This window comes from Pristis pectinata, chromosome 3 (assembly GCF_009764475.1).
Source record: "Pristis pectinata isolate sPriPec2 chromosome 3, sPriPec2.1.pri, whole genome shotgun sequence".
In the NCBI taxonomy this organism is placed as follows: domain Eukaryota; kingdom Metazoa; phylum Chordata; class Chondrichthyes; order Rhinopristiformes; family Pristidae; genus Pristis; species Pristis pectinata.
Window position 1 is genome coordinate 37,013,731 of NC_067407.1, and position 23,017 is coordinate 37,036,747.

Genomic DNA, 23,017 nt, shown 5'->3' on the forward strand with positions numbered 1-23,017 from the left:
TTTATCTGAATGAAGCAGCCAAGCTCAATGAGTGAACTATTTTGCCAGCAGAGTGGTGTATTGTAAGGCCTCCCATGTTTCCTCTTTGAGCAGGTAAGATATATTAACCTCTCTCATCCTGTGCATGATGTCATGTAGACCTGCTTCACAAATATCCTGTGAACATCTCCTGCTTTCCTAATGCAACATCCTGCCTCTGGACTAGAACCTTTTTAAGAAGGAAGGTAATAAGCATTCAATCTGTCCTTTCCTAAGCCTTGTACATTCTTGATGCTCCGAAACTTCTTGGTTTGTATTGTAGAGACCTCTCTGGACTGTGAAACCATTAAAAACATTTAGAGAGCCACTTGTCATGACACTTACCCACCTGCACACCTCCTCTAAACTATGAACTGACCTACAGGCATGTACACTTGATATTACTGCAGCTTTCTGAATTTCTTAAAATTTCAGGATCGTTGGGCTCTAAGGAACTTGGTTGGCAACATCTGAATCTGCCTATTGCAGCCTAGAAGACTAGTTTTGACCCATAGTCTCCTCCTTCTGAGCATTTAGACAGGACACATGAAGAGGCAAGGAATAGAGGGATACGGATCATGTGCAGGCAGATGGGACTAGTTAGATTGGCATCATGTTTCATGCAGACAAGGTGGGCTGAAGGGCCTGTTCCTATGCTGTGCTGTTCTATGTCCTATGTTCATTGATGGCCATCATGTAATTGGATGTCCCTTTCCATTGGGCCATGCAATGACTTTCAGTATTTTTGGAAGACTAACAGTTTCACCTTGTGACCTGCTTCACTAATTTTAAGCACAAGAGAGTTAACATTCAGTTGAATGCCTTTGAGGTGAAATTAAATGGGTTCTACAATGGTCAGTGTAGTGGATTTTAGAATGTCAGGTTAATCTTAGCTACTAAAGGTGAACTTCCTGCATTGGTCTCATTGCCTTTAGTTTCTGAATCCTGCCTGCATGTCCCAACTGAGACACCACAAAACACTTTTTGGTACTACCCTTGTGCAGAGGTACCTGTGTTCACAAGTTCATCAAAGAAACAGTATGAACACCACCTGCTTGAGAGTTTTACAGCTGATGAAACAACATATTGTAAATTGTCAGGAACTGTTTCTTCAAACTTGACTCAGCAATGGGTGGCAAGGATTTTTATAGTATGTCACTCACATCTTCATGATTAAGCTTTAGCTATCTGTCTTGTTAACCTGAATAATCATATTTTGCTAAACACAGTTCAGGTTCTTTCCTTCTAATGTTCATTTGATCAGCCCTGAAAATCGAAAGAAAGAGCTCATCGTTAACTGGTACTTTTCGTATAACCTGAATTTCCCAAGATCAAGGAATTGAATGCTGCTGCTGTTGTAGAAAATGTACAATTGCAGGAGATAGTAAAACCAGTTAACAGTTTCTCTGAACAATGCTCCTGCTATTGATTCACATTTGCTTGTACTTTCAACAAAGGTAACCAGATATACAGGTGTTTCTGAAATGTCTTCCTTCTTCCTGAACTGCAGCTTCCCCTCTACCATTGTTAACAAAACCCTTGACCACATCTCATCCATCTCCTGCACCTCTACTTTCACTCCTCCTCCTCTGCGACAGAACAAATTTAGAGTACCCTTGGTCCTCACCTTCCACCCCACCAGCATCTGCATTCTCTGCAATTACTGCCAATTTCAAAGTGATTCCACCACCAGGCATGTTTTCCCTCTCCTCCCTTTCACAGGGGCCCTGGTTCAGTCTTCCATTCCCACCAACCCCCACCCCCCTCCCCCCTTATGGCACTTTCCCTTGCAACTTGTCCTTCCACCTCTTCCTTTACCACCATCCAGAGAGCCAAACAGTCTTTCCAGGTAAAGCAGCAATTCACTTGCACTTCTTCCAATCTAGTGTACTGCAGTCAGTGTTCACAATGTGGTCTCCTCTACACTGGAGAAACCAAATGCGTTCAGTCCACAGGGGACAATCAGCATTCTGTTGCCTGCCACTTTAACTCTCCATCCCATTTCCAGTCTGACCTATCAGTCTGTGGTCTCCTGCACTGTTAAAATGAGGCCCAACACAAGCTTGAAGAACAGCACCTCATCTTTAGTTTGGGCACATTGAAGACATCTGGACTCAATATTGAATTCTACAACTTCAGATTTCTCTGTCTGTATCAGTCATCCATCTGTGATATTGGCACGGACAGATACAGCACGGAAACAGGCCCTGCAGCCCATCAAGCCCACACCAAACATCGACCATCCATTTCCACTAATCCTACACTAACCCTATTTTATTCTGTGCACAGTCTCATCAACTGCTTCCAAATTCTCCAACTCACCTACACACTAGGGACAATTTACAGTGGCCAATTAACCTACCAACCAGCGTGTCTTTGGAATGTGGGAGGAAACTGGAGCATCTGCAGGAAACCCACACAATCACAGGGAGAGTGTGCAAATTCCACACAGACAGCATCCAAGGTCAAGATTGAACCCAGGTCTCTGACACTGTGAGGCAATGGCTCTACTTGCTGTGCCATTGTGCTGTATTCTCTAACTGCTCCCATTCACCACTGACCAGATAACCTTGTTACAGGTTATCCCCATGTTCACTCTGATGCTACCCTATCACAGATATTCACCTTCACAAGCCTTCCTGCAGCTTAATAAGCTTTTCTTTCCTTCCCAGGACTGATGAAGGGTCATTAACCTGAAGCAATAACTCCATTTCCTTCTCACAGATGAAGCCTGAGCTGCTGAGTATTATCTGAGTATTCCTGTTTTTTATTATAAAATTGAACCTTTTCCTTTTAGAAATAGCTACTCCATGTGAAGCCCAAGCTTTGTCAAAATCTTAGCTTTTGACAGTTATCCTTCTATGGAATCTCGATTGAACCAGCGATCAGAAGAAGGGAAACTTTTGTTTATGCTATCTTTAATGTTTTTTTATAATCACCATCTGATTTCAGCACAGAGGTATTTGGGGAATTAACTAATGGATCTAACGAAGTAAATTTTAACAAGTTGGGAAGACAATGGAAAAGGTCGTTAAGGAATCCATCGCAGCCAATTGATTGTACTCTTTCAGTTTGGTCCTCATGGAGCACTTGCAATCTTTGCCAGAAAAAGCAGGTAAGTGTGGCAGTGGAAGTTGGTAGAAATTAGAAGTTCCGAAAATCTTATTTCTACGATTGTACTGCACGAGCTAATTACCCTGTGTCAACAATTAGCTTGACAGCTTCTCTATTCTTCCAAAGCGTACCTTGAGAAGTAAAACCATTCTAAACCAAAAGACTATCAGTCACTTTATTTGAAGATACTCCGCCAAGGGTCTCCATCACACATCCCTCAAACAGACTGGGCTCTGTCAGAGGTTTCAGTCTCCCATTGAACAATTAGACACATGATATGCTGCAGATCATTTCCTCAGGTGACTGGATACCAAACCAAAAGCCCTTAAAACAACTGCTTCAGGTTTCCTCTGCCAGATTTTCCACCTCTCTGCCCGATCTTCAGCTCCACATTCAAAATGCCATTGCCTTTCCTGACCAGTTCCACATTTTCCAGGGCTCCACTCACAGCTGTGGCTGCATTCCAAGCCAGATGATCTTGATATATCCTGGTGCTGCCTCAAGGCCAAGGTTTCCCACCCTTGGGTGTATGACCCCCCCCCCCCCCCTCAGGGGGAAGGGGATGGTACCAAAAATTGCATGTGGTTCATGCAGCTTGAATAATATTGAGGAAAATTTAGAGTTCCAAATATTTTATAGAACTATGTGGTTGTGTGAAAATCAGAATATCACTCCAGCCACTGTCCAATAGCATTAAAGAACATAAAATCTTGGTAGCATGGTCCTGCTACTAGTAGGGTTGCTGCCTCAAAGCTGCAGCAACCCGGATTCAACCCTGAGCTGTGGTGCTGTTTGCATGGAGTTTGCATGTTCTCCCTGTGACCACGGGTGTTTCCTCTGGATACCCTGGTTTCCTCCACTGCCAAATATGTGTGGATAATTGGCCACTATAAATTGCCCCTCGTGTGTAGATGAGCAGTAGGGCCTTTGGGAAAGTTGATGGAAATGCAGAGGAAACAAGTGGACTTGGATTAGTGTAAGTGGGTGCTTGATACTCAGTATGGACTCAGTGGGCTGAAGGGCCTGTTTCTATGTCCTTCTATGACTAGCAATTCTATGATATGACATGTGTGATGAAATTTAATCTAAATTCCAATAGCTAAACATGATCAGAACCCTATGTATGCATGGTGTCAATCTGGAAATTAGATCACAGGCTTCAGAATATAATACATTTATACACAGAGACTGCTGGGCACAAAAGAATCATGCTGATGATGTTCATTGCCCTATTGGTGCCCTTCTCACAGTTTTTCATGGCAAATCCAAGATCCATCCATGCTCGGGTCTTGCTGCAGGACCTGGCCTTACTCTAAGATCTTGACCTTACTTGGGCTGATGTCAAGGAGTGCTCCTGAGGTAAAACTTCTTCTCATTCTATTTCATCCTGGGGCTCCCAACCACTACTAAACCTACCCTGGTAGCTCAGCTCTGGTCCAATTAGCCATCAGGGACATGTCTAAACTCCACCTTCACACCCCCGTGACCCCCCCCCCCAACCACTTCCCCCACACTCCCCAACTCATTCATTGGTGAAGTAGATCCAATGCGTATGGACTTCCCTTTTAAGAGAGCTTGCTATAGCAGGAGATTGAAGGGAAAAGTCTTGGGTTCATGCTGGCTCTAAAATATCAGTGCAGCTTCTGCCCAGTAGCTCAGCCAAGGCCTGGTATTGCTGATCACTTTGCATGTCATTCATGTTCAGATATTGCTTCCACGCAGCTTTGAGAGAAAATAAAGTAGGTCAATGCACAGTGCCACTTCAAGGCATGTTTTCACACACTGAAGACTTAATTAATCACTGACATCTTGCATCCTCAATCTCTAGGTACCAACCTGCTAATGTTAATGTTTCCCTTCTCTGTTTATAAAGTACAGGTATGCAAGACTTGAGGTGCCCTCTCAGTTTGGTGGTGCATCATGTGATTCTGCCGACAGGGAAGAGAAGGCCTGCAGAGGCACTTGCAGATCCATAAACCTGTGTGAGGGCTTCGTATGTGCTGAAACAGGTAACAAATGTCTTCAGTGAAATGTAGTCTTGCCTTTCTGGAAGAATTGGAAATTCACTTAAATTTATGATGTTTATTAACAATAGAAATAAGATCCTAATGCATGCCAGCAGAACGCAGAACAAAGATTGTTGTGCTTTGTTTACGAGTAATTGTTGGTTTTCCCATAGTTTTTCTGTTTTCAGTCTGTGGTTAAAATGTGGTTGTCCTCTCCTCCACAATGGGCTAGCCAATGAGAAAAGATCACAACTGTCTATTAAGTATATTGTGATCTGCAAATAGACATCAGATATTGAGATGCCAAAAACTAAACCATTGCACCATAAAGAACCATAGGTTTCTATATGGCTGAGTAAGAAATGAAAAATTTGACAGTCCAGAAACTGCAGCTTGTATGTATTTGGAGAAAATCTATTCTCTAAAACCCAATGTAGTGCTTCATTCTTTTATTTAATTTTCTTGTGAAAAGGGAATAAAATTTCCATGTCAATATTTATTGCCAATCCCTGGTTGTCCCTCAAACATTAAGAAGAAGATTGCAGGTACATTTAGGGCATAGCAGCACAACAACTCCCCTTCCCGAGTTGGCATGAGAGAACAGTCAAGTTTTTACAACAATCTGCAAGCAAGCTACAAGCAAGTTTCCAACTGTGAACTCATTAATGGTCTTTCCAAGTTATAGTCAATTCTTTGGACATTCAAGAATCTTTTATTCCCATTACTTGACCAGTCTTATTGAAAATACTTTAGATTGAATAGATACTTTCAGAGATCCCACCAAAATCACCTTGCATGTTTGTGAATGCACATAAATTTTTGTTACAGTGTTCTACATATTGCCTCCACATTGTGCTAACTTGTTTTGTTAATGTTTGTTCTGCACTAGAAAAATCTTAGTTGCCAAAGTTTCAATGTATCCTTTTTAAACAGAGAACTAGACCTCAACTTCCTATCAACTTAGTTAAAATACTACCCTGAAGCGTGTGCTCATCCTCCTTCCTCATTTTATCTGAATAATTTGGTTTTTAAATAAAAGAGGACCTTTTAAAATCTTCTGAAGTTTAGGTAATTATATTGTGGATACTCTGCAGTGGTGTTGCTTCCTTATTTGGTTCACTACGTATTCCAATCATTTAATAATTTACAAAAAATTACAGCTAAAATTGGGCCAAATTGTGCTCAACCAGGCACTCAATCCCCATGCTCATCTTACCTGCTGTGGCACCTGTGAGGTCAACAGTGTTCTCATTAGTTTTAAATGTTATTGACACTCAGTGATATTTAACATCAATTAAATCATTTTTAAATAATTAAAAAAATCTTGTTTAAAATAATTAAAAATACACCACTCCCTAGTAAAGTAATTAAAAGGAGAAATATAACACAAAATAAGGAGAAATAAACAATAAGCCTTGAGCTGTACCTAGCCTTTAGTAAGCCTCCACTCAAGTGAATGGGATTGTTTCTTGTATACCAATCATGGCTAGCATGAACTTAAGGGGGCAGGAAGTGCATCCAATCCCTCAGCTCAGAAATCTGGAACTGCTGCTGGACTTAGCTGTGCTGCCATCTAACCTTCAGCATTCCATTCGAGCTGACAACCAAGGTAAAGCTCAATACCGCCCCTTATTTTGATGCTTTGGACTGAAATGCAGATTCTGTGTTTTTTAGGTCGATGCATTCCTCGTAGGCTCCTCTGTAATGGAGATGATGATTGTGGAGATCAGTCTGATGAGAAAGGATGCCGAAGAGTTAGCAGTGCATGCACCAGGGAGACCGAACCATATTGGGCTGTGCAACATATTGGAAGTGGGTACGTTTCCAAAGGGATCTCCAGATCCCAGAGGCATGTCAATGTTATAGTATATCCCCATTCTATTGATTTAAAATTTTTGCAGCACCCACTGTGGTTTGGCATAGTGTGTGGCACAGTGGTGCAGCTTGTAGAGATGCTGCCTCAAGTGCCAGATAATAGGGTTCAATCCTGACCTTGGGTGCTGTCTTTGTGGCGTTTGTAAGTTCTTCCTGTGACTGGGTGTGTTTCCTTCGGGTGTTCCAATTTCCTCCAAGTCCCAAAGCCTTGCAGGTTGTAGCTAATTGGTCACTGTAAATTGCCCAATGTGTTGGTGCATAAGGGTCTGGGTGGAGTTGATGAGAATGTGGGGAGAATAAAAGAATGGGATGAATGTCAGGTGTAGTGTAAATAGGTGTTTATGGTCAGAGTGGACTCAGAGAGCAGGTTTGCCTGCTGTATCTCTGCATAATACAATCCATGAACCTCTTTAGATATTGGATGGGCCCTCAGTTTAATGTTGCACCCAAAAGATAGCACTTCAAAGGGTTGAGCCCTCCTCAATGCTACACTGAGGGGACAAAAATGAAAACATGATTATTAGGTAATGCAAAGCTTCAGAGGAAGAAATTATTAATGTTAGTAGGGTGATGCAGGGTTTTATACTTTTGTGATAAAATGGATTAGAGCCAGAAACTGTGAGGTGAATCATGCTCCAACACAGTGACAGATGATGCAGAAAAGAGGAAGAGTGTCTTGGACAATAAATGTGGAACATTGGGGCAATGGGAGAAAAGTTATGAGCAGAATATCAATTTAATAAGAGAAAGCTCAGCACGATGTGAGTGAGTGAATGTAATCTGTAGTCTAATTAATCAGTTTTATACATTTACAGATATAATATTTTAACTGAGACTTTGGAGGGATCTGTTCTAGATAACAGATACTATGGAGGCAGCTGTGCACCATATTATATGAATAACATAAGATTCAGAAAACCATACAATTTAGAACTCTACAGCCCTGAGGTAAATAATGCAAAACTTTTTTTAATGTTCAGAATATGTTTACTTATTTTTGTAACCAGTTTTGTGTTCGACCAACAAAAGTAATAATAACTTGGACATACAATTTTTCCTATAGTTAATCGTCTTAAGATGTTTGCCAGAAAAACAGCGTAAGACCCCTGAAAAGAAATTAAAACAAGGAAGAGATAAGCTTGAAGTGTGTAGACGAACAGAGAGATAGAGAGGCAATAGGGAATACCAAAGTTTATGAACCAGGTAGCTGAAGCTACAGTATCAATAAAATGATTAGAATTGTGACTACCCCTCCCCACATCCACAGAGTTAAGTAGACTTGGCCTATTGACCACACATATTCTGCAACTTTAATAATGTCATTTTTATGTCCCCAACATATTTTAAACATCTCAACCTTATTTAAGTTCTAGGCTTGTTCATTCGCAGCTTTTAATAACACCATTTGGATTCCATTTTCCCTAATTTTTTTGGCCTATATCTAATGATTTCTGAAAAGTCCCTGCCAGAATCTAATCGGCTATTTTGTTGAATATCCTTGTGTATACACATTCTCTTTTGGGAGCTTATGATACAGTACTGTTCACATATTGTTTCCTTCATCCTCTGGGTATTTTTAAACTCATACCACCTGTTTAACCCTTTACTGTTTGATATGTTCTCTCTGTTTCCCCACACTTTAACTGTGTTGCTTTGCTAACCCCAACTATCCATTATCTTTATAGTTTTTGAGCATTTTTTATAGCTACACCTGAGCAAACCAGAACTAATTCTATTTGCCTAACCTCTCCCTATACTTACTAGTATGGTTCCAGAAATGGGGAAGTGCTGCTATATGGATAGAATGGAGTAGCTAGACTCAGTTTCATTAGCACAGAGAAGAGATTTGACAGAGATGTAGAGGTGTATAAAAGCATGAAGTATTGGCAAATACTGATTCCAGTGGCTGAAGAAAGGATAGCTAGAGGGAGCAGAGCTTAAGAGCCTGAGGCAATGTGAAGAAAATCTTTGTACAGAGATTGGTTAGAATATGGACTCCGTAACCTGATAGAGTGGTGGATAAGGCAATGTTTGCCTGCAAAAGAGAATTGGGAAAAATGTGCAAGGATATTGTCAAGAGCTTGGAAGTGAACCTAATCAGATTGTTCTTTGATGGCGTAAACAGTCTTCCGTGCAAAGCTCTACAACTTCAAATGAGTACACAATATTTCCTTAAAACTTGTAAAGATCTCTGCATCAGGAATCTCCTGTGGAAAATTATTTCTGGCCCCAATGTAAAGAAAGTGTACTGTGACATGAATCACATGATAAGGATACTAAAACACCCTGGTTGGTGCTAGAGATAGATTTACACTGTGGAGTTACGTATGTGGCAGAAAGATAGCTTTACATAATCGACCGAAACTATCTAGATGCCTCTAATTATTCTTTGCCGTGAAGCTATACAAAAAGAGTACTACACATTGGAAATTTTTATTGTCTAAATTGCATGTGCTGCAATCACAATAAGTTCTAAATTTAACAATCTGCTAGAGGAACTCAGCAGGATGAGCAGCATCTATGAGAGAAAAGGAATTGTCGACATTTCGATCCTTGACCTGCTGAGTTCCTCCAGCAGGTTGTTTGTTGCTCTAGACTCCAGCATCTGCAGTCTCATCCCATGTTCTAAATTTATCTTTACGCACTCATTAAGAATCATGTAAAACATCCCATTGCATAGTATCTGCTATGACACCAACAATCCTGATCCATGATACTTTTAGTTGAGTTGAGTATTATTTACATTTACATATTAATTGCATTCTATGATCTTAGTGTGACTTGCACATGTATTTTTTTGCACATGAATCATTTCAAAATAGTTCATTGGGCAGCCCAATGGCGCAGCTCCTTCCTCACAGCTCCAACGACCAAGTTCAATCTATATGGAGTTTGCACATAGTCGCACATGGGCTTTCCCTGGATGCTCTAGCTTCCTCCACATGCCAAAGATGTGCAGATTGGTAGGTTAATTGGCCACTGTATATTGCCTCTAATGAGTAAGTGAATGGTAGAATCTGGTGGCAGTTACTGGGAATGTGGGGAGAATGATATGGGATTAGTATAGTATTAGTGTACATGGGTGCCTGATGCTCAGTGTAGACTCAATGGGTCAAAGGGCCTATTTCCATGCTGTATGATTCAGATTCTACAACTCTATGCCTCATTTCACACTTGTGTGCTCTTTTCTTTCCAGACAGAAGGAAAATTTGAACTGTCCTTAGATGAATATACATCTTTCTCAAATTTTACCTACAACAGATTTGAAGCAAAGAAAAAGAAGACCAACTTTGGTTTAGGAATCAACATTCCAACATATTTTGAAATTGGAATTAGTTATAGTAGTAATAATTTCAAGAAAATGATGCAAAATACCCTCAAATACTCTGGAACAGTAAGTATGTGATAGTGTGTAGTTTAAACTATTCTTATTGATCTTGCTCTTCACAATTTCTCATTACACCAAATTGATTAGGAAATAAAAGTTCATTAATGGAATTTCTCTGGCAGCTGAGTAAATATATGCTAAGCTCACACAATAAGACAGCTGAGCAAAAGAGGAGAACAGTCCAAGTTTCCCTCTTGAACTGTATTTTCCCCCTTCTCCTAGGAAGTGCATGTTTATATGGTATAGGGGAGGACTGATCAGACAAGGAGAAATAATATAAAAAATTTCACTACTTTGCTACTTGACCCACTGAGTCCCTCCAGCAGTTTGTTTTTTTTTATATCAAAGTATCAATTATTTAAAATAAAACAGGAAAATTTGAGAAAAACTCAGCAGGTCAGGTAACATCTGTGGAAAGAGAAACAGTCAATGTTTTGGGTCTGTGACCCTTCATCAGAACTGTGAAAGAGAGAGATCTAAGTTTGTTTTCAGTAGGAGAGAAGGTGGGGGTGGGATGTGTAGGTCAAAGGGAATGTTTCTGATAGGGTGAGTTGAATTTTTTGATTATCAATTATTTAATCTTTTTTACATTAAACCTGTTCTACGAAACAAGAACAACTAATGTTAGCTAGAATACAACCCTTTGCATGCTCTTAAACCGTAGTATTTATGTGACTGGTCCAATTAAATTAATGCGCAATGGTAATCGCAAGATGTTGATGGTGAGGACATTCAATGATAGTTCTCGTTGAATTCCAAGGAGAAGTGAATGGAGATACTCTTGTTGGAGATGGTCAAGCATATCCTTGTATGGTAAATGTTACTCACCCATTTAGCAGCCAAGCCTGATTGTTGTTCAAGTTTTGTTGCATGCGAGCATGGACTGCCCCATTCTTTGAAAAGTTGCAACTGCACAACTGTGCAATTATTTGACATTACGATTGCGAGGTCATAAATAAAGATGGTAGGTCTGAAGACATCACCTTGAGGAACAACCATAATCATATTTCTTTGTGCCAATTATGCCCCAAACCAGTGGAATGTTGTCTTCCTTTTACCCATTGACGTCAATTTTGCTGGGGCTTTCTGACATCACACTTCGTCAAGTGCTACTTTAGTGTTAACTGACAAATGGAATATTGTAGAAAAATGAGAAGCAAAGGGGGATGATCATAATCTGAAATGGGTTCAAAGAATATCACTAAGGAAATGAATGGACATCATTCCTTTATCATTGCTCCATTTGATCAGATTATATATTGCATATACACATTGTGATCAAATAGAGTTACACTGTCTGAATACTTCACCAGTTATGCTCTTCAATCATCGGACTCTTTTGGTTCATTTCAGAAAAAACAATTATTCCATACACAATTCTCGCTCAAGTGGCTCGGTTCAAGGTAAAACCCAGGGACTTGATGCTCCATTATGATTTTTTTCAAAGAGTTAAACAGCTGCCAACAGCTTACAATTATGGAGAATACAGGGAAATCTTTAAGGACTATGGAACTCATTACATGAGTGAAGGCATACTTGGTGGAACATATGAATATATTTGGGCAGTTGATGCAAAGCAATTGGAGAAAAATGGTAGGTATTAGTTTTAGCTCACTAAAATATTGAACTGCACTTAAACTTTGATTTCAAGGCACTAGAGATAGTTAAACATTTTTGTTGTTAAGGGAAATGCGTGATGATCTGTGTGAACTCACAAGGAATTGCTGGAAATGGACACAAGAATATGTGAAGCTACTTTTGGCCATGCTTTTGGTCCTTCTGCTGTTTGATGGAACTCCCTTTTGTTTCATTGTTTGCTGCTTGGCATTGATATCAAATATATGATCAAAAGAACAAATATAAGGGTACAATTGTTACAGTAGCATAATGTTATTTAATGACCAGTAATCGACAACCTAGAGTAATGCCTTGGAGACATGAGTTTTCATCCCACCAAGTCCAAGCTGAGTTTATTTTCAAATATACAAATACAAAGACTGTGCAAAAGTGCAATGCAAAACAAGTCTGTGGTAGTGCAAGAGGTGGTCTGTAGTGTTTCGTTGTTGAGGTAGGATTAGGGTTGTGCAGGTTGCTTCAAGAACCTGATGGATGTAGGATAAAAGCTGTTTCTGAACCTGGTGGTATTCAACATTACAGTTGTGGAATTTAAATTCAGTTAATCAAATAATCTGAAATTAAAAGGCCAGTTTCAGCAATAGTGGCAGTGAAGCTGGCAGATTAATATAATATCTAACTTGGTTCACTATGATCCTTTGGAAAAGAAATCTACTGTCCTTAATCAGTCTGATGTAGTTGTCACGTCAAACTAACAGCAATGCTTTTGATTCTTTGTTGCCTCTTAAATTGGTCCAGCAAAGCCAATCAATTTAAGAATGTTGAGGAAGTAAGTGCTATTCTCACCAAAAATGCCCATATCTCATGAATGAACAATAAAAAGGAACAAATAATTCCAGTCACATCCTGTTCATTTCTTCGTAATGCTTGTGAACAAAGACAGATAGATAGAAGCTGAATGTAGTGAAATCCAGATGGAAAAGAGCAGATTTTCCCCCTCAACACAGATAAAGTTAGCATTAGGTGAGCGATGAATGTCTCGGTCAGAAAATGCTGAGTGAAAGTGTGTATTTATTCAATGCTACTTAAGTTTTAAACTGAAAATATTTCCTAAAATATAAGCCCTTATCCTGAACTTCCCATGGAGGTCTTATGGCACTGCATGTGGCATAGAGTCATAGCAGAAAAAAAGCCATTTGGCCCATCATGTAATTTTGACCATCAAGTACCTATCTATATTCATTCCATTTTCCAGTACTTAGCCCATGGCCTTCATTGGTGATTCAAGTGCCCATTAAGATAATTTTTCCTCTGATTCCCCTCTTATCCCTTATTTTGATCCTATGCCTTTTCAGACACCTGTGTGGGAAAAAGTTTCCTACTATCTACTCTGTTTATGCCCCTCATAATTTTGTACACGTCTATTAGGTCTCCCCTCAACATTCGTTGCACCAAAAAAAACATACTCAGCCTCTCCAGTCTCTCTCATAAGTGAAACACTCCATCCCAGGCAACATCCTGGTGAATCTCCTCTGCACCTCTCCAATCGTGCTTCCTGTGGTGTGGTGACCAAAAATGTGCATGGTACTCCAATTGTGGCATAATTAATCTATTATATAGTTGTACCATATCCTCTCTGCTGTTCTATGTCCCACTAATGAAGGCAGTTATTTCATATGACTTCTTAACCTGTGCTACCACCATCAGGAATCCAAGGTCCCTATATTTCTCAATACTGTGCTTACGCTGGACAATTCCTTAGGACTCTGCTATACATTATGTAAGTACTAGCCTTATTAGTCCTCCAGAAATGCAAGACCTCACATTTTTGGTATTGGAATTGGTATTGGTTTATTATTGTCACTTGCACCGAGGTACAGTGAAAAACTTGTCTTGCATACCGTTTGTACAGATCAATTCATTACACAGTGCATTGAGGTAGTACAGGGTGAAAACAATAACAGAATACAGAATAAAGTGTCACAGCTACAGGGAAGTGCATTGCAGGTAGACGATAAGGTGCAAGGTCAAACAAGGTAGATTGTGAGGTCAAGAGTCCATCTCATCGAAGAAGGGAACCATTCAATATTCTTATCACCGTGTCCTTGAGCCTGGTGGTATGTGCCCTCAGGCTCCTGTATCTTCTGCCTGTTGGGAGATGAGAGAAGAGAGAATGACCTGGGTGGGTGGGGTCTTTGATTATGCTGGCTGCTTCACCAAGGCAGCGAGAGGTATCGACAGAGTCTATGGAGGGGAGGCTGGTTTCCGTGATGCACTGAGCTGTGTTCACAACTCTCTGCAGTTTCTTGTGGTCCTGGGCAGAGCAGTTGCCATACCAAGCCGTGATGCATCCAGATAGGATGCTTTCTCAGGATTTATCAGGATTAGAAGCATAGAGTCATAAATTCATAGAATCATACAGCACAGAAACAGGCCCTTTGGACCAACTGGTCCAAGCCAACCAAGATGCCCATCTAAGCTTGTCCCATTTACCTGCATTTGGCCCACATCCCTCTAAACCTTTCCTATCCATGTACCTGTCCAAGTGGTTTTTAAATGTTGTTTATGTACCTGCCTCAACCACTTCCTCTGGCAGCTCATTTCATATATGGACCACCCTCTGGGTGAAAAAGTTGCCCCTCAGGTTCCTATTAAGTCTCTCCCCACTCACCGTAAACCTATGCCCTCTAGTTTCTGATTCCCCAACCCTAGGAAAAAGACTGTGTATTCACCTTATCTATTACATTAAATTATTAATTGATTAAATTCCATCTGCCATTGCTCTGCCCATCTTACCAACTCATCAATATTGTCCTGTAGCCTCAGGCTATACTCCTCGTTATCAACAACCACACCAATTTCCATGTCATCTGCAAACTCAGTAATCATGCCATCTACATTCACATCCAGATTGATAATGTATATAACAAATAGTAAGGGTTCCAGTACCGATCCCTGTGGTATACCATTGCTCACAGGTTTCCATTCACATAAACAACCTTTGAACATCATCCTGTGCCTCTGATTACCAAACCAATTTTGGATCCAACTTGCCAACCTGCCCTGGATTTCAAACCTTCTGGACAAGTCTCCCATGTGGGACTTTGTCAAAGCCACTATCAAAGACCATGTAGTCTACATTTATCACACTCCCCTCATCCATACACTTTGTTACCTCTTTGAAAAATTCAATCAAATTGGTCAGACAGGATCTTCCCCTAACAAAGCCTTCTTTGATTAATCCCTGCCTTTCCAAGAGTTGATTAAAGTTGCGCCTGCATTTATTCCAATAACTTCCCTACCACTGACATTTGACCCATGGGTTTGTAATTACCTGGTTTCTCCTTGTTGCTCTTCTTGGATAAAGCTATCACAATTTCTGTCCTTCAGTCATCTGGCACTTCACCTGCAACCAGCAAAGATCTTAAAATGTCTTTCAGAAACCCAGCAATTTCCTCCCTTGCCTCCCAAAGCACCCTGGGATAAATCTCATCAGACTCTGGGGATTTATCCACCATTAAACCTGCTAAAACACCTAATACCTCCCTTTTAGTGGATCTGGGGTAATCTCTTATTGCCTCTCACCATCACTCTCCTCTGCAGAAATTCAGGAGTTAAGCCCATTTTAAATAGTTATCCACACTAGAATGACTATTTAAACTGTGATACTTGGCTCAGCAGGAGTAAAGGAGGAGAGTACCTGAATTTTGCTGGGTACATGCAGTGCTCCAAGAGATGTCACAAACTTTTTTTAACCTGGCAGACAACTTAATTCTCCTCATTTTACTATCCCTAACTGAAAGTGGTTTTCGCCATCTTAAATTCCATTACATGGCCCACTTAATGCTTGATGCTAAGGACCCACATGTGTCCCTGGCATCTAGTGTTGATCCAAGAAGTACATTTTGTATCTTACCTGCTTCTATTTTATTATAATATTCACAGATGGGGCCACAATGGATTTTTATAGATTCATCCCCAAGTGTACTAGTATCGCCAATAAAGTCAAGAAGGGGTCAATCTCTGCCACATCCAGAATCCATATTAATCTTAGTGACACCACTTCTGCAATGCACTTCTAAACCCAGGGTCCTATTTTAGCGGAGATATTAAATCTGCTTTAAGAAATTCTTCAGGTAAATGAAATAATTATCCCTCTCAGTTTTATCTGCAGGATTTTCTATTTTGCTTAACTGCACACATGTCCCAGAAGCCAATAAATTAATCTCTGAACTTCATCATTTTACAGAAAAAGGTTCAAATATATCATTATATAATTCCAGTGGGTATGTGCTTCAGTTATCCTAAATGGTATGGAATAATCATTTTCATAATATACGTTTTTTTAACGTTTGCTGTATGTATGTAGATTACCATTTAGTAGTTTTAGTAGTGCATTTTACCATGCATTTAAATCTTACCAATTTATATATAAATTCCACTCTACATGTGTATGCTTTCCAAAATAAAGACATTCCCAATAGATTCAGTAATAACCTGGAATTTAAGTACAACAGCTGAGAAATTAGATCGATTAATGCCCATTTCTATGTGCAAATCTTGCATAAATTGAATTAACATAAAGTAGATTGCACAAACAACACTAACGATGTGAAATTGCGCCAATTGGAAATTAGACTGGACATTTCCATATGTACTTGAGCAAAATGGCTTCGACTTTTGATGAAAAATCTTCAATCTGAAATATTATTTCTTTTTCTCTCTCCACAAGTGCTGCCTGACCTCTGAGAGTTTCCAGTATTATTTTATTTTTATTTCAGATTTCCAGCATCTGCACATTTTTTTTTGCTTTTTGACTTCAATGTTCTATTTACATTGTTGATATCACAGTTCATGCAATCTCCACTTATTTCTGCATTGCTTGAATGAATTGGCATTCTCATACCTAGTGCAGAGAGCTAGAGCCACCTCCTGCTTGATTCTTTGAATGGTGAGCGAGGCTGATTTCCAGACTCCCTTGGCACACGGTGTCCCCCTTGGGACATGTGCCTCTCTAATGAAAGCTCACATGTCCCTTTGAGTGAAAGTGAAAGCAGTCTGTCTCTACCCTGCAGCCTCTTTCTCCTCATGACAGCCACAATTTGTGTTGCTGCTGTCTGGCTGCCATGGAGACCTGCCTTCAAGGGCTCACGCCCTTCTTGAAGTGCAGCAAGTAGTTGGAAGCTGCCTTCAGCTGAGTTTGGTCCAATTGGTGGGAACCAAATAGATGCAGTTAGAGTGCATGTTTCTAGGTTAAACCTCCTACTGCTGCTTTCTAGTATCTTTTTGTCAATTTAATGATTTTTTTTGGGACGATCCAATTAGACCTTTGATGCTATACACAAAGCAGGATTACCACACCAAAGAAGGCTGAAATCCAGTTTCACAGCTATTTTCTAAATGCAAAACCATGATCTAAGTCACATTTATAAATGCTTACCTTTTCTTTTTTGTGAACATTGGTGACACATATGTTCATGAATTCCAGAATAATAAGATAGCAAATTTCAAATAGTCAGATAGCAACCAATCTTAATGTATCTTTTTGCCAAGTCAGTAGGTATTTCCATTTTTTAAGTTCCTTTTGAGGTAATAAAATGGCTGTATTAATATAGATAGAGTCATGTTTTCACTCGCTGGCAGGAGGAGCTTTCTTCGCCGCTGCTAGGAGACTACTGCTGGGAGCTGATAAAATGTATCCTTTTGCACCCCGTGAGTGCCAAAAGATGTGGTAGATGTATAGAAAAGTTCTAATCATGACATATTTATCAATGGAGCCCTGCGGTGAATGAACAGGACCATTGTTCAAACCAAGCAAGTGCTGCCCTAAGATCCAAAATTAATTACACAGCTGCTTTCGAGCTAATCACATTGCTTTTAGCTCCACACTATTTTTCTGTGACTGAGTAGCAAGGATCATAGATAAGAATATTATCTGTGCTGTGCATTACATGCAGAATTGATTATTGCAGAACTCATAATACTTCCAAGATTGCTTGATTAATTTGCACATGCACAGAATGACATAACACCACTTGTCCAGAGGTGGCTGTTTATACTTCACTGAATGGGGACCTATTTCAATATCCCTTTCTTGGTTTAGTTTTTTATCCCCTGGTATGTCTATTGAAGTTTTAAAGTCCACAGTGTGGGAAACTGTAAGTGATTAAAAAAAACAATAGAAGCAAAATTATGATCAGGAGAAGCTAACTCATAGCTTTAAGAGCTTGCATGTTGAAGATGTAGAAAAAAAACATCAAGGGAATTAATTGAAAGGAAAAAAGAACTGCAGTTACTATATTTCTGAATCAAAAACCACAATAGACAGGAGCTTCTACTGCCTGTTACATATTCCTCATTCACCCTTCCCAATGAATTTTCTTGATTTCCCAATCTACCTCGCTGTGGCCTTTGCTCCTTATTGTTTAGCTGCACTGCACTTTCTCTGTAACTGCTACACTATATTCTGAATTCTGTTTTCATTTTACTGCCTTGATGTACTTATGCATGACATGATCTGCCTGGATGGCATGTAAACAAAAGTTTTGCACTGTGTCTTGGTACATGTGACAATAATAAACCAATAACCAGTATCTCTCCCTCTCAGGACCATGAGAGGGTTTCCCTTGAGAACACTACCAAATCCACCAGCCTTCATGTTCCTCCAACTCCTGAATCTCCAGCACGATACCATCAGCAAACATAAACTCGCTCCCTTCTCTCCTCAGCATTCTGAGGGAATATACTATCTTAAGTACCTGGGTCCACTCGCAAACTCTTTTACCTTACTATGGAAACCACCAGGGATGCAATACCTTCCATATTCCCACCACCCAGGACCATGCAATCTCTTTCCTTGTGAGATAAGTGCAATTCTTACTATAGCATATTCACTACAGTTTCCTTTACATTGTGAAGCCAGTTGGATCGGGAGACCACTTTGCAGATTATCTTCTTTCAGACCACATGCATGACCCTAATTTTAGAGATGCCAGTCATTTTAATTCTTTGTTGCACTTCTATATGGAGCTTTCTGTCTTATGCCTCCTACACAATTCAAATGACGCTCAATGTTAGCAGGGACAATCGAAAGAACATCAAGGAGCAGCACAGCAAATTAGAAGCATTACAGCCTTCCAAGCTCACTATTGAGTTCAAACAATTCAGATAATGATTTAGCTTTTCCTATTTCATTCTGGTCACTGGTCAATAAGCTTTATTACATAGAGAAGTCATTTGAGTAGGGAGAAGTGTACAGGCAGACAAAGGGAAGAGGAGACAGTAGCTCCCACTGGATCCAAAAGGAGATGATGAGAGAGACCATAAGATTCGGGTGGTCAGTCAATGCATGGAGTAGCTTCTGCCAGTCTCCAACAATGGCCTGTATTCACTGTGCCAGCCAGCACGAACCTGAGCCCTACATCTCAATGTTGAACATCCTCACTGGTCACCCCAATCCACCCAATATCTGCCCTCACAAGCAGCCCCTGCATATTGATCCATGTGGGAGGGCAGAGATTCTCGTGTGCTTACTGGCAGATGCAGTGCCAGTAACGTAGCTCTCTCTGTGTATATATAATGCTGTAATTACCCCTTTTGATGCTGATTCCATTAGTGCTTACGTTCCCAGAAATGCATCCTAAGAATTAAATGAGGTACCAATGTAGAACAATGAGTTTCAGTCCAAAACGATCCACAAATGTACAAGTGCCTAAACACACATGAAAGCTAACTATTATTTTTAATATTGATTTCTGAGAGGCAAAAACACTGATGGAGACTAGAAAGGAGTCTTTCAATTCATCTGGGAGAAGAGCTGACAGTTTATCCATCGTGCCCAGAGGAAAATGTCATTTTAATGGAAGGAGTATTTCCATTAGAATCCATGGGGACCACATAAACAGCTTCCAACTGAAGAAAAATTGTTTGATGGATGCAAATGTAGACAGCATTAATGTATTGATAATTGTGACATCATTGCTTTTGTTTACTTTATTACTTTTATAATATTCTGAGCCTTGTAATTCATAAAATTAATGTTAACCATTAAAATCTTGACTGATAGCATTTTTCTTCCTCTAATCTTTAGGTTACACATTGAATGATGTAAAGGACTGTGCAAAGGCAGGCTTTAATATAGGAGCCAATATTAAAGGAGTCTGGGTTGGATTTGGAATTGATGGTGCAGGTTGTGATGGTCTTCTGAATGTAAAAGGAGGTATTTCTACTATTACAGCTTTTCATACAAAGATGTGCATATCCATATAATGCAAGTTTATTCGAAAGGCAATCATTAATCTAAATAAATGTTGGGCTCTATTTATAACTCAATTGTTAACTATACTGTACTATTTGATATTGAAATACAGAGATCAGGCAGGTCCCAAGTTGCTGATGAAGTGATCACAACCAGGAAGGCAGGTGATTTCACAGGCAGGCTTGGGACAGGGAAGATCAGTCCTGGATCCAATCCTTGTTAAATATCTTGTGATTCCTTCCGTGAAATGTAAGTGGATGTCTAGTGGAAGAGGATTGAAGCCACTTTGGATTGCTCCTCTGCCTGAAGGCTGGACAATGCTATCACATCCAAGTAGACGAGCTACTTGGTTGAGGTAACAGAAGGTTCCACTCCATTGTAGGCACTTATACATCATCTTTGAAGATAAGTGGTGAAAAAAATTAGTGGAATAACAGGGAATATTTTTCATTACTTTTTTCCTTTGAAATTAATTCAATGTCTATCCTATATACCAGAGGGGATTACAAATCAAAATACACGAAGACTTCATAATACTTGTGGCGAGGAGGAGCAAGTGAGCATGTGACAGCTCTTGCTCACAAAGAGCTTCCAACTGTGGAGCTGATGCAGGAATGGGGCGATGCGGTTGAGTACAATCCAGAAGTCATTAAGTTTAAGGTAAATCTTTTTACTAATGGGAGTCATCAAGTGGTGTGAATCTTTTGCACTCTGAATGCTGGAGCTTCCAGACCTTAATTTGATATGCATCTTTGTAGATTTCTTACCCTTTCTCCTTCCAGATGTAAATGAACTCCACAGCCCATAAAATGCGAGATCATAAACATCAAATTAACAATTATTTTCCACTGTGGCAAAGGGAGAAAGAAAGGGGAAGTTCTCCCCTCCAGTGTAAATGCAAAAACTTGGAAGTAGCCTTCGTGGGGACAAAAATATATTTGATATTTTCTCAACTATCTCCAGTTATCTGAATTCTTTCTTTTATAATTGTACTTTCTTTTTCTTTCTTTTCTGACTATTCCTGTTTTTTTTAAATTTGGTTTCTTTTATCATCTGTTTGGTTTTTTTTCTCTGTTTCTTTGTCATTATGTTTGGATTTATTTCTGCTTCCTATTGGTTTACCATTTTTTCCACAGGATCGCAGTACATTTTTCGATGAGAGATATAGTCTTGGTCTATGAATCCAGACGGAAATATCTAGTCCTCCCATCACAGCATCTAATTAATTAATGGATGACTTGCATGTTTTCAATCTGACCCACAAGCTTACTCTGCACTTTGATTGCTGCTAAAACCAGTACTAAATTTTCCAATCACTAATATTAATTAATTCTCTCTGTCTGTTCTGGCTTACTTTGATTTTAATGGTTTAAATTTACTTCTGTTTGATATTTATAAAATCCCCTTTCAGATCCAGAATTTCAAGGCTAAAGACTCTAAGTATATCACAGCTTATTATTTTGACATTGTGGGATCAACAATTAGCAAGTACCCAGCCTGCAGTCAATACTGTTTTTCAGTATATGACCATGCATTTTAGAGCAAAGCTGTGATCAAATAATTTATTGTCTAGACAATGACTGTTAAACAGTCAAAGTACTAAGAATTACTGTATGCGCACATGCATGTGTGTGTGCATGCATACGTGCGTGCGTACATGTGTGTATTGTGCATATATGTCAAGCAGTATGTGCACACATACAGTATATATGAGTGTCTGTATGGGTTTGTCAATATATGTGGTGTGCATATGATAAACAATGGAATACTCTAGGCTTGCCTTAGGACTTTCATTTGTGCTAGCAGTATTATGAGCGTCAGGTTACCAGACAAGAATTTCTCTTAACATAATTGACGCGTTTACCAATTAGTATTGTGTAGATGTACAATGGAAGCTCTCGTGGTTGGTGCTATTCTAACACGTTTCCCACATCCTATTGGAGACAATGCATTAATTCCAGTCAACAGCACAGTAGCATAGCAGTTAGTGTAATGCTATTACAGCACCAGCGACCCGGGTTCAATTCCGGCTGCTGTCTGTAAGGAGTTTGTACATTCTCCCTGTGTCTGCATGGGTTTTCTCCGGGTGCTCCAGTGGGAAGATGTCTAGAGTGTCCAGCTGTGAATATTCCTCACATTGGCAATATACTATGCTACCAGTGATACAAGGGTTCACATCATTCAGTCACTTGGCACAGATTTATGTACCTCGATGTATATGTTGTCATCTGTTACTTTGTTTGCCCCAATAGCCTTCAGAAGATTGTAATAACTTTAGAAGCATATGTCGTTAGACCACTCTCACCCCCAGCCATATGAGACAGATCACACACGCCTCTGGGATCTAAATCTTCGAGCATGCAGAAAAAAAGTGATTGCAAGGCAGAGAGCCTGGTTCCCATCTTTCTGTGGCTCTGCTCTCTCTGTATTACAGAAGATCTTTATTTCATACATGCAGTGTATTTTTACTAATTATACACTATTTTCTTTACAGCCAGCACCACTTTATGATCTAGTCACCTCAAGCACATTTCAGAATGCTAACAGAATCAAAGCCAACATGAGGCGAGCCCTGGATGAGTACCTGATCGAATCCAGTTCCTGTCGATGTGCTCCATGTCACAACAATGGAGTCGTTATTCTTAAAGGTATTACCCAATCAGTGACCAGTGGACAATCAATAATGTGGGTCTTAAACATGAACAACTCTTCTTCCCTAGAATTAACACAGTAATTTCAAGTGGGTGGCACAGCTGGCAGAGCTGCTGCCTCACAGCTCCAGTG

The 23,017-nt window shown here is 39.8% G+C and overlaps 1 protein-coding gene across 1 annotated transcript in view; it reads left to right on the plus strand.

Annotated features, from left to right (window-relative positions):
- dab1a (DAB adaptor protein 1a) overlaps window positions 1-23,017 on the plus strand; it is a 105,532-nt gene that overhangs the window by 80,285 nt on the left and 2,230 nt on the right. Inside the window, 12 exon segments of the mRNA XM_052010718.1 lie at window positions 1,248-1,318; window positions 2,971-3,133; window positions 5,006-5,141; window positions 6,813-6,954; window positions 7,829-7,961; window positions 10,210-10,411; window positions 11,755-11,994; window positions 20,066-20,194; window positions 20,346-20,356; window positions 20,731-20,775; window positions 20,777-20,893; window positions 22,728-22,881. Of these exon segments, the coding sequence (XP_051866678.1) occupies window positions 1,248-1,318; window positions 2,971-3,133; window positions 5,006-5,141; window positions 6,813-6,954; window positions 7,829-7,961; window positions 10,210-10,411; window positions 11,755-11,994; window positions 20,066-20,194; window positions 20,346-20,356; window positions 20,731-20,775; window positions 20,777-20,893; window positions 22,728-22,881 (1,543 nt within the window).